The sequence below is a fragment of the Panthera leo genome, chromosome E1 (assembly GCF_018350215.1).
Source record: "Panthera leo isolate Ple1 chromosome E1, P.leo_Ple1_pat1.1, whole genome shotgun sequence".
NCBI classification, from domain to species: domain Eukaryota; kingdom Metazoa; phylum Chordata; class Mammalia; order Carnivora; family Felidae; genus Panthera; species Panthera leo.
The window spans coordinates 10660619-10672670 of record NC_056692.1 but is presented as its reverse complement, the minus strand read 5'-3'; the positions used below and the strand labels follow the sequence as shown (position 1 = coordinate 10672670).

Genomic DNA, 12052 nt, shown 5'->3' with positions numbered 1-12052 from the left:
CCAGAAAAGGCCAGAGCCCCCTACTCTCTCCGAGGCGTGCGTGCTACAGTGAGCGTGTTTCTTTCTTCCTCCAGGTCATGGCTTCTGGCTTCTCGGACCTGAGGCTCCAGCGGAGGACATGACTCTCAGGGATCCTACTCCAGATCTGTTGCGGAGACTGAACCTTCGCAGGGCACGAACTCGCCCAGGACAGGAGAATCTCTCTCTCTGAAGGGCTCTACGAGTGTCGCCAAGAAGAGTAACAATGGCGACTTCGTCTATCAGACGGCAAATGAAAAACATCGTGAACAATTACTCGGAAGCGGAAATAAAGGTCCGGGAAGCCACCTCCAATGACCCGTGGGGCCCGTCCAGCTCCCTGATGACGGAGATCGCGGACCTGACCTACAACGTGGTGGCCTTCTCCGAGATCATGAGCATGGTGTGGAAGCGGCTCAACGACCACGGCAAGAACTGGCGGCACGTGTACAAGGCGCTGACGCTGCTGGACTACCTCATCAAGACGGGCTCCGAGCGGGTGGCCCAGCAGTGCCGCGAGAACATCTTCGCCATCCAGACCCTGAAGGACTTCCAGTACGTGGACCGCGATGGCAAGGACCAGGGCATCAACGTGCGCGAGAAGTCGAAGCAGCTGGTGGCCCTGCTCAAGGACGAGGAGCGGCTGAAGGCCGAGAGGGCCCAGGCTCTCAAAACCAAAGAGCGCATGGCCCAGGTCGCCACCGGCATGGGGAGCAACCAGATCACCTTCGGCCGTGGCTCCAGCCAGCCCAACCTCTCCACCAGCTACTCGGAGCAGGAGTACGGCAAGGCCGGGGGCTCGCCCGCCTCCTACCATGGCTGTGAGTAGTGGAAGCGCCCCCCACCCCTTGCCAGCGCGCTGGGCCTCAGGTGGGGTGGGCGCCCTGGGGCTGAGCGAGAGCTTGTGTCTGTCCTTCGTTCTCAGCTCCCTGCAGCCTGCGCAGCACCGCCGGTGGTCTGCACCGGGCCACGGCGACACGGGGGCTTGGTCCCTTGGCTGCTCTGCCTCCGGGGTCTCAAGACCCTCTGCTGCTCCATGGTGTGATTCGGTACATCCGGGCAGGGCCGGCCGGCCCTCGGGGAGACGGTCTGCCCCTTTCCCCCACAGGGAAGGGCCGGAGTGAAGCGACTGGCCTGCCCCACACACGGTGGGAAGTTGACTGTGTTTGGTAGGTAGGAGGAAACGAACGTTCTTTCTCGATGATCATCTCGTTTCTTTAATCTCATTAAATGTTTGTCTAACCACTGGGCTGCCGGTCTCCCGACCGGCTCAGCGTGTTATTCTACCTCAGCGTCCCAGGGGAGAGAGATGGCATGTCTCTGTCTCCCTTAAAGAGGGAGGGAGAAGGCAGAGGCCTCTGCAGGTGCCAGTGTGAGCGAGGCCCCTCTTTGGACATGTGGGCGAGAGCTCTTGGTGATTTGCTTTTGCATGGCTGGGTCTGTGCTGGGTGGGGCTGCTCTGTTTTCTCATTTTGCATGTCGGATTATGCTGGGCCTTTGCCCAACATTCGGACGAGATTTCAGGGAACAGAAGTGGAGTTCAGGGCCTGACGGCAGCTGGTCTCTGTGAGCCACGTTGGTGTCCTGGGCATTCACTAACAGTGGCCCCGGGAACGGGCACCCTGCTGCTTTCCCCGATGCTGTGTCAAGACAGGTGGCCCTGGTGGCCTGTGGGGACGCAGAACTTGTGTCTTATGGCTGTAAAAACAAAAGTGCATGCCCCTACACAGCCTTTCGTTTTGGTATCGGTAACACTGTGTCAGCATAACACCAGCCTTTTTTTTCTTACAAATTTTTTTTAATGTTTATTTTTCAACGAGAGAGAGAAAGAGAGACAGAGACAGAGACAGATCACCAGTGGGGGAGGGGCAGGGAGCGAGGCAGACCCAGAATCCGAAGCAGGCTCCAGGCTCCGAGCCGTCAGCACAGAGCCCGACGCGGGGCTCGAACCCACAAACCGTGAGATCATGACCTGAGCCGAAGTTGGACACTTAACCGACTGAGCCACCCAGCCACCCCATTTTTTTTTTTTTTTTTTTTAAAGGAAATTGTTTGTAGCCTGACGAACGCCTGTCGGTCTTTGTGTGGTCATTGGTTCTGCTGGCCGACCACCTACTAACAGCCCCCCCCTGCAGGTGTCAGTTTGACGTTGCCCTGCCACCAGCAGCATTTTGAGAAATGTGTCAAACGGGAGATTTGTGTACCAAAGCCAGACTTCCTGACTTCCCTAGGAATTCCAAATTATGACCGAGCTTGGAGAGGTTAGCATTTTTCTTGTCCCTGTTTCTAGTCGTGGCTGTTTCCCTCTCAGTTTGAGCTGCTCTGCCGAAGCATAGGTTGTGACCCTCGTGAGACCGCACGAGAAGGAAAGCGACCTGCGCCCCCAGAAGTCTCCGTCTGGGCCAGGTTCATCACCAAAGTGGTGACGATTGCCCTTTAAAGGGAGAGCTCGTTTGTTGCTCTCATGGAGCCGCCCCACCCCCCAAAAGTGCCCGCTGCGGGTTGAGCTGGTCCCAGGCTGCCTCGGCTTCCTGCCTGGGAAGTGGACGCGCCTCCCACTCCCTCTAACGGCGTGTCTCTCTCTGTGTGTGTGTGTGTGTGTCCCTGCCCGACAGCGCCCGAGGCCTCGATGTGCCCCCAGCACCGCGCAGGGGCCCCGCTGGGTCAGAGCGAGGAGCTGCAGCCGCTGAGCCAGCGCCACCCCTTCCTGCCGCACCTGGGGCTGGCCTCCCGCCCAAATGGCGACTGGTCCCAGCCCTGCCTCACTTGTGACCGCGCAGCCCGAGGTGGGACGGCGGTTTGCTTTTCTCCTTCCTGGAAACGCTGGGCGGCTTGCTGGGGGTGTGCTTGTTGTGTGTCAGTACAGCCAACTCTCTCCCTGTCTCCTCCCCGGCCTCTCGGTCCACCCTCCCGCGGACCCAGGGCCCCCTTTTTCCTGTCTCCCTGAGAGCCCCCCTCGCACCACCACGTGTCACTCGCCAGAAGTCCTGTTGCGATTTGGGTGAGGCATGGGGTGACTGTCCGTGCTTTCCCGCTGTCCCCACACCCCGAAAATTTGGACGGGGCCCCGCTGTCTGCCAGACCCAGGTGTGGTGGGGGCCAGACGCCCTTCGGCTTGTTGAGCCAGAAGGGTGCGGCTTAGATCTCGCAATGGTGGGCAGACCCGAGGGCCTCGGTGGACGCTCGTTGGAAGCCATCAGCCTTGATGCAGTGATACGTGCCTTGATGGGACAAAATGGGATTGTTTCTGCTTCTCAATTAACTGCTGCCCTTCCAGAAATCCCCATTACCGTGGTAAACAGAGAGTTAGCTGTACTGTCGATTCTAGGTCACAGTGTTTGAAGACACCTAATTCAATGGGTAACTAAAAGCGGGGCTTCTCTTTGGACTAATTAACAATGTGTCCCGGTCAGAGGCTGCAACTATTGCAGGTTAAACCGAAAGCAGATTTTTTCTGTCGCCTCCAAGAAAACGTTCTCAGTCTGATCAACCTTCGGCCCCAGCGCCCCGCCCCCGCCGCCCGCCCCCCACACACAGAGAAGAGAGCTATTCTCGCCTGTCCTTACTAGAAGGGGCACCGACGGAGAGCCCCTGTGTGACCTCCCCGATAAGGTGGCCCGCCTTTATTCAGCCCTGGAAACAGTTACTGTTCATTCATGCCTCATCAATATTACAGCTCGTTTGACTCGGGTATTTGTGTGGTCACTAGATTTAGCTCTGGGATAGTTTCCTTTGTGCTCCTGTCTTCCCCTAACAGCGTGTACAGGATTTTGTGAGGAGGACCGGCTTTGCACTCTGCAGGATGAAAAGGTCAAAGTGTGTTTTGAAGGATCATCCAAAGGCCCTTGGGTTGCACACCGTTTCTTCCACCAGATCTTTGGCGGCCGTTCCTACAGGTTCCCAGTGTTCCCCCAGGACTCCGGGGTCCGCCTTTGTTCTTCCCAGATTTCATTCGGTAACCGGGAAGGTGTGTTTGGAGTCTTGGACCAGCTCTCCTGGTGGCAGGTTGGCTCTGCTGGGACGTGTGCATATTAAAATAAGGCCGCCCTGCTGCCCACCTCCCCCGCTGTGGTCCGGACCACACCCTGCGCCACCAGGCCAGTCTTGTCCCCTCTGGTTCCTTCCGCCCGGGTGCCTCCCCTGCACGCACACATCTGGCAGGTTGCTCGAGGTGCCCGGTCCATGTGGATTTCTCTTCTCCTGCAGCTCTGGTAGAAATTGGGGGTCAAAATGAGCAGGTCTTTTTGGCGGCTTCTCGTGTCCCAGAAGAGTTTGGGGCAAACGAGTGTCACACGGTGCCACGTTCCGTCCTTCAACTGGTTAGTGTGTGCGTCCCTCTCTGTATCTCACACGCTGCCCATCCTTAGGCTGCTGGAGAGCAGGACCCCCGCCCACGACGACTTTCTGTCCGTTCTTAGCACCTAACGGTGTTCAGTGCAAGGTAAGTGCTTCACGTACGCACGTCGGTGGGTTTGCTTTGAACACGCCGGCTTGGAATCCGGCAGTGGAGGAGTCAGACGGACACCGGCCGTTCAGGAAGTGGTCTCCTGAAACGCAGGCCGTGATCCTGGAGGAGACGTGTGGGCGGGGCACACTTAGGACCCCAGACCCCGCAGAGGAGGCCCTGTGGGCACGGGTGCAGACTCAGTGTGGGGCAGGGGAGGCAGACGGCTGAGAAAGCCCCTTCGTGGGAGAGCACGCACTGCGGGGAGGCTTTCACTGCTGGGTGGCTGTTCTGACCCACAGTCATCATGCCGGTGTTTGAGGAGACCGTCCTTCCACGCGCCGTACCCGCCTGATCCTCTCTGTGCCTCCTTCCTCCCTTTTGCCTCCCGCATACGTCGGCAGGTCTGACCTTGGAAACCTCTCAAATTCTGTCCTTCCTCTCTAGTTCCATGACCTCAATTCAGTGTCTGCTTTCTCACTGGTTTCCTTGCGGTCAGCCGCCCTCCCCCCCACTCTTGTCCACCTTCCATCTTGAGAAATGATACCCTGACCCTGGGTCTTGGGAGAGATCCTCTAGATTCCAGGGTCCAGGCCAGAGCCTTTGACACGGCAGACGACTCCCCTGGGGGTCCTTGGCTGCCCTCTGTCAGCCTAGGTGTGCGGATGTCCACCTGGAGGCAGCACTCCAGGTTGTCTCTGCGAAGCCTGCCCCAGCTGCCCTCTGGCTCCCACATTCCCTCCTTCGCTCAGCAAGTATCGAGTTCCTGTCGTGTGCCCAAGCGCAAAGCAGAGCCCTCCGCCCCTACTCAGGGGAAGAGAGACAGTAAGACACCATACGGGATATTACGCGGTGAGTGCTTTGGAGAACGGCAGAGAAAAACGAAACAAGCATGAGCATGCCCAGCCGAGCCTGAGGAGTGGGGAGGGTGGTCTGCAAGTGTTAAGGAGGGTGTCGGGGTAAGCCTGATTGAGAAAGTGAAGTTGGAGCCAGGGTCAAAGGAGGATGAGGAGTGCTCGCGTGAAGGCTCGGAAGAGGCAGTGCAAATGCCCCCAGGTGGAGTGTGCTGGGGGGCGGGGAGGGGGTTGTTTGCAGACCCGAAGGGCCGCTGGGGCTAGAGCTGAGTGAGGCCAGTGGTGGAGTGGCGGGTGAGGCCCGCCCCGAGGCTGGCGAAGGTGGAGGGCCCTTCTCAAACTGCCTCTGGCAGGGAGCAGTTCTTTCAATTCCGGATCAGTCTCAGACCGATACTTTTGTATCAGCCTGTGGATGTTGTAGCTATCTCAGAGTGCCCTAAAGGTTTCTAGCCACTTTCTCTCACCGCGCTTGCTCCTCTGGCTCTGTCGGGAAACCACGGTCCTTATCCAGGTGGGGGGTGACAGGCTGTGGAGGCCCGGGGATGTCTTACAGGAGAGCCAGCAGGCTTGCTGGAGGACTGGACGTGGCAGGGGAGGGGGGGGGGCATGGGGAGAGGAGTTGAGGACTGCCGGCTGAGCAGCCCGGGGAGGGGGGGTGGGGGGATGCCGCTGCCATCATCCGGCCGCCGTGAGGGTAGCTGTGAGCCACGTGGCTGCGAGCGGAGGTGGGGTTATCCTCTGGCCATGGCGAAATGTCTACTAGACATACAGGTGGAGGTGTGGGGAAGGTCTGAGAAGCCGAGGGCTTGGGGGAGAATTCCGGGCTGCCAATGGCTTCAGCTCTTTGGCCTCACCTGGCATTCATGTTTCCTTCACAATTGTGGTCATCCCTGGTGCCCCGCTGCCCTCCCCGCCCAAAGCTGGGCCCTGGGCTGGCGCGCGTTGGCCGTGTATGTGATTTTGGCACGTAGCCGGTGCTCAGGACTGCCGTGTGCAGGGGAGGCTGTGGGGCCCAGGGGAACCTTTCCAGGCTGAGAGGTTGGGGTTTGCCAGAGAGCACCCAGACAGGGCAGCTGGCTTGGGCGGAGCAGGGGTGAGCCACCTGCCTGTTGTTACCCTCCCTCACCCCCCCCCGCCCCCGCTCTGTCCACCCTCCACCCTTCAGCAGGCAGGGGAGAAACTGCAGAAGTTCTTGGGGTGGTGGGAAACCACATGAAAGGTGGCGTGGCGGGGGGGGGGGGTGCGGGGGGAATCGTCCCGTGAGTCCGGGTGGAGACCTGAATGTAAGACTGCCACTGTCCTCCAGCAGGCACACCCAAACTCAGGGCAGGACCTGCCACCTCCCTCATCTGTCCTGTGGATGGAGGCTGGTGAGGGAAGGAAGGAACGCCCAGCCCGTACACCCCCAGAGCCCGGGCCACGCTTGCCTTGCTGCGGCATGAGGGCGTCCTGTGTTTGGTACCTTGCGTTTCTGGGTGCGAGGCCAACCACCAGCATTCCCATTTTTCTTTTTTTTTCTTTTCTTTTCTTTTCTTTTCTTTTCTTTTCTTTTCTTTTCTTTTCTTTTGTTATTAATTTTAAAGTAAATCTCTTTTGAAAGAGAGAGCATGCACACAAGCTGGGGAGGGGCAGAAAGAGAGGGAGAGAATCCCAAGCAGGCTCACGAACCGTGAGATCATGACCTGAGCTGAAATCAGCAGTCGGGACACTTAACCAACGGAGCCACCCAGGCCCATCCAGCGTTCCGGTCCTTAGACAAAGGAAGGAAGAAGGAAGGAAGCAGAGTAGAAATGCTTGTTGCCCTCTGATTCCCTCGGATGCATCAGAACCAGAGTGGGCAGTTCTGTGTTCGCACGCACCAAATGGGGCCAGGTCTCGGGCTGACCCGATGGGTCCACTGTCTTGGTGACCCCTTGGACGCTTGGATCTGGTGGAGCAGCCCCCCTGCGATGTGGCTGGGCTCTGCTCCCAGGAGAGCTTCGGGGCTTGCCTCAGGCCGGCCCTTCTTTTGGGCTGGGAGCTCCTCACGCAGGGCTGCGCCCCCCAGACCCTGTGGACAGCGACTCACCAAGTGATTACCAGAGATTATGAGCATTCCATTTATTTGCTCTGCTTCGGTCTAGAAAGGATTGGAGTTGGCTTACAAAACACATTCGATACCAGAGGATTAAATAGGGGCAAAAGGAAAATAACATAAGGCCCGAGTCACACATAAGTGCTGGAGACGGATCCAAAATCGGCTTTGAACTTCTCAGCCGCCAGCACCAAAGAGGGCGATTTCCCTTTAGTTTCTGGATAAGAGTCTAGGATCCGGATGACGTCCAGGGAGGCCAGGTAGCCACCGTGCAGCGGGGGGACGGGGCCTAAGAGCAGCCTGCACAGGCCTTCACGGGGAGCACTTGATCCTGACTGCATCCCCACGGCCGGATCACCCGAGCCTGTCCTGAGCCCTACCCCGCTGGCCTGGTGTGAATCCGGGGGAGCTTGAGGTGTCCCCGGGACTGGAGGGTCCGTGTGGTTATCTCCCTCCACGGTGCTCAGCCATTCTTAAGCCCATTAGGGAGAATCTGAAAGCATGCATGTTTGGGAGGAGCCCAGGGGCACGGGCCTTCCCAGAACTCTCCAGGGAAGCTGGTTCTCCACAGCAGGGAGCCTCAGGGGTGAACCAGAGCCCCTGCGGCCCCTGCCCTGCCAGCCAGACTATGGGAGCCGAGCGGGAGCAGGTAAACACGTGCATGCGCACAAGAGGACATTTTAATAAGGGTTAGGCATCTGAGGAAGGGAGGAGTCCTACACAGGTCTGTTTCTGAAAACTTGAAGATGTGCGAATATATAATAATAATAATACGTTATTGTTTTTAAAAAGCTACAAACCCAGCCAGCATGCCCCTCAGAAGCCCTCGGGGGGTGTGGACTCGGAAGGAGCCTGGGTCAGCCCAGGCCCCCTGAGAGGGGGGGAGGGGGAGGGGAGCTCTGAGGTGCAGGACTGAGTGGTGCTGCCCAGGCACGGGGTGGGGGGGACGTGCAAGGGCCGAGAGGCGATTGCTGGCTGCCAGCCAGGTAATTCCCCAGTGTCGGGGAGGCCGGGGCCAGCCACCCGGTGAAGAAAGTTCCCGGCCCTCAGGGGTCCCAGCCCTCAGCGGCAGAGTGTTTTTCAAGAGGGATGGACTAGGAATCTGGTGGGAGATGGGATCCACGGGACTTCCCTTTTGCTGGGGCGAATATGCCCTGTAAGTCACGGGACCCCTGATCTTAGGCAGGCAGGCAGGCAGGCAGGCAGGCAGGAAGCCCCACGGCAGAGGCCGGTGCCAGGCTGGCAGCCTCAGCATGCTCTGGAGTTAATCCCTTCAGGTGGAGGTAGAATCTCAGAGGAGGCTGGTCAGTAACGTCAGCAGACCCACGGGGGCGGCCGTGTTGCCGACACACGACCCCGGAGATGCTGCTTCTTGCCACAGGGGCTGGGTCCCAAGTGGGTCTGAATGTGCCGGGTGAGGCTGTCCCCGGAGCGGGCCGTTGCGAGAGACAGCCGCAGGGTGAACTTCCCACCCGTCTGCTTTCCCCGTGACTGGTCCATCTGCCGCTTCGACCTGCCTGAGGAGGTGGGCGGGTGCTCCTCAGTAAGGACACCGAGATGGCCTGAGCGGAACCCACTGTGTCATAAGTGGTAAAGCTGGGGTTCCACCGAGTAGACGAACGAACATACAGCTGCACTTGTTTCAATCATAAGATCGTATGGCTCATCCCATGTAATGCTTTTTTCTTTTATGGTTTAAAAAAAAGTGTTTTTTTTTTTTTTTTAACATTTATTTATTTTTGAGAGACAGGGAGAGACACAGCGTGAGCTGGGGAGGGGCAGAGAGAGAGGGAAACACAGAATCCGAAGCAGGCTCCAGGCTCTGAGCTGTCAGCACAGAGCCCGACGCGGGGCTCGAACCCAGGAACCACAAGATCATGACCTGAGCCGAAGTCAGACGCTCAACCTACTGAACCACCCAGGTGTCCCTCTTTTATGGTTTTTAAAAAAAATTTTTTTCATGTTTATTTATTTTTGAGAGAGAGACAGAGCGTGAGCAGGGGACGGGCAGAGAGAGAGGGAGACACAGAATCTGAAGCAGGCTCCAGGCCCTGAGCTGTCAGCACAGAGCCCAATGCGGGTCCCAAACCCACGAGCCGTGAGATCAGGACCCGAGCCGAAGTTGGACGCCCAACCAACTGAGCCACCCAGGTGCCCCCTTCTATTATGGCTTTTAAAAGCAGGGGTACCTATTTCAACTGTTACATAACGGGGACCCAGATTTTAAGGAGTTCCTGTGATTGTCAGAGAGTGTAACATTGAAACACAGCCATCCGAATTGCTGATTGGGGATTATCAGCTAAGGACCAGTGTTGTCTTGTGCCATAGAAAGTTGAATTTTGAATACAAAATTTGTATCTGTCCGTTTGTCTTTTAAAAAAATGTTTTTTTTTAATTTATTTATTTGGAGAGAGAGAGAGACAGACAGACAGACAGCAGGAGCAGAGAGAGGAAGAGAGAATCGCAGGCTGGCTCCACGCTGTCAGCACAGATCCCGACGCAGGGCTTAAATCCACAAAACTGTGAGATCATGACCTGAGCCAAAACCAAGAGTCAGGTGCTTACCCGACTGGGCCATCCAGGCACCCCTCTGTTTGTCTTTAAAGCAGACTTTGTAGTATAGGTAAACAGTGTTGTTTATAAGCTCATAGTAAGTGGAGTATGAAACAGGGAAAAGGAGCTTTAAGTCAAGGTCGACAACAGTTACACAGCTGTGACAGTGCCTGGGTCATGGCTGCCCGGTTCCATAGTGGCTGGCTTCAAATAGTCCACTTCAAGAGGGCATTTAAAACTTAAGTAAAAATAAGAAGGAAGGTCTAAAGATAGATTTTTTTTTTTTTTTTTTTTGGTATGGCGAAAGAGACTGTATGATTTACTTATAACCCCTGTATATCATGTTCCTCTCTTTTATTGTGTTCACGGTACTTTTTACTATTTGAGTTATCATTTATTTCATTTTCTTTCTGTCTCCCTGCACTAAAACACACTCTGAGAGCAGAAGCCTGGTCTGTGCTCAGTGCACAGTGCCTGACCCGGGGGAAGGTGTTCAGTAAACACTTACTGAATGAACAGATGCTAAATAAACCTTAATCTGTCTTCCTCCCTCCCTCCCTCCCTTCCTTTCTCTCTCTTTCCTTTCCTCCCTTCCTCTCTTCTTTCTCTTTTCTTTTCTTTTCCTTTCTTTTCTTTTCCTTCCATCGTTTGTTCCTTCCTTCCTACCTTCCTCCTATCCATCCTTCCGTCCATCCATCCATCCATCCATCCACCCGTCCATCCATCCTTTCTTGGTATTTCTGTGTTATGCTCATCTCTCTTGGTGTTCTGCCCCAGGCATAAGCATTAGTCTCTTGGAAATATATTTTATAGGCTTTTCCAGAAATAAAGAGACACTTTACATATCTGTGCAGTTTCTTGGTGCTTTAAGGTTGAGTTTAGTTAGCAACAGTGTAATTCATAGATGCTGGGTTTTGTCTATTAATAAAAAGCTGTTCCTCGTCTTGCTGGCTGCCTTTTTTTTTTTTTCCTCTAAGCCACTTGCCCTCAGGCCGGCTGCCGAGAAACTTTTAAATGTTCCAAAACATCCCAAAGCCTGGGCTGCACGTCTGACCAGTGAAGTCAGAACCTCTGGGCTGTGCCCAGGCTTCACAGCGTGCGCCCGGGGCCGGGCACTGCGCCTCCAGTGGTCCATTCCGGGTCAGCTTTTGTTCAGCAGAAGCCTTCTGTTGTCCCCTCTCTCCAGCCGATGCCCAGTAGCGGTGCCCTTTCAGAAAGTTACAGTCGGCAGGCAGAACTTTCAGCAGCTGGAAATTGATGGTGCCGATTGAGTTAGTCTCCTCCTGCCGACAGCTTAGTCCAGCTGTGGGGAATAACCTGCACCCTTCAGCCCAGATCCCTGGTGGCCCACTTCTCCAGTACGAACTGGTAAGCGCAGGGTGGACCTGAGCTGAGGACCTGCGGCCATTTCGTTATAAAAGTAACATGTGTCCATTCGTGTTCGTGTAGAAAGTGCAACACGAAGAAGACAAATATCCCCTAATCTTATTACAGAAAGACACAGCCTTCCTTTACACGTTGGTACATTTCCTTTCGGACTTTTTTCTCAACATTTTTTGTTCCACGAGTGCATACATGGTAAATGCAAGTTTGTGTCTCTGGGTTTTGTCTCATAACATTGTAACAGAAGCGCTGTCTCCCTTCCTCCCACCCTGTGAACATTCTACCAGCTGCACGCAACATTCCAGTGGGTGGAGCTTCCTCGCTCATCCCGCCCGATGCTGGACCTGCGTTAACTCTTCTGGCTAACGCCAGACAGCCCGGCCATTTTCAGTGCCAGGGTCCCACTCCCTGGACCGTGAGCACGGAGGCTTCGAGCCCCCCGGTTGTGCGGTTTTGTTATGACCATCTTCCTGTGGGCAAAGCAAACAGGTTCCTAATCGGGAAAGGAATTGCAGGCCAGATCAAGACCCACATCCCCCAAAGGCGGCTGTGCTGACATATCTGGACCGCAGGTCTGAAGACCGCTCCGCGAAAACAGGACTAATCTAGCGTTTTGTGTTCTGCAGATAATAGCCCGGTATACAAGCGTCATTCATAACCACATGACATTTGCAGAACACAGTTTTCAAAGCATTAAGTTTGTTCGCTTGCTCATTTCGTAAGTCC

At 55.8% G+C, this 12052-nt stretch overlaps 1 protein-coding gene across 5 annotated transcripts in view; it reads left to right on the top strand.

The window, feature by feature from the left end:
* EPN2 (epsin 2) overlaps positions 1 to 12052 on the top strand; it is an 86849-nt gene that overhangs the window by 40643 nt on the left and 34154 nt on the right. For all 5 annotated transcript variants that reach the window (XM_042914454.1, XM_042914450.1, XM_042914452.1 and 2 more), the window contains one exon: positions 75 to 839. In XM_042914454.1, coding sequence (XP_042770388.1) covers positions 245 to 839 — 595 coding nt within the window. In that variant the 5' untranslated portion in view covers positions 75 to 244. The remainder of the gene's footprint in view (positions 1 to 74; positions 840 to 12052) is intronic.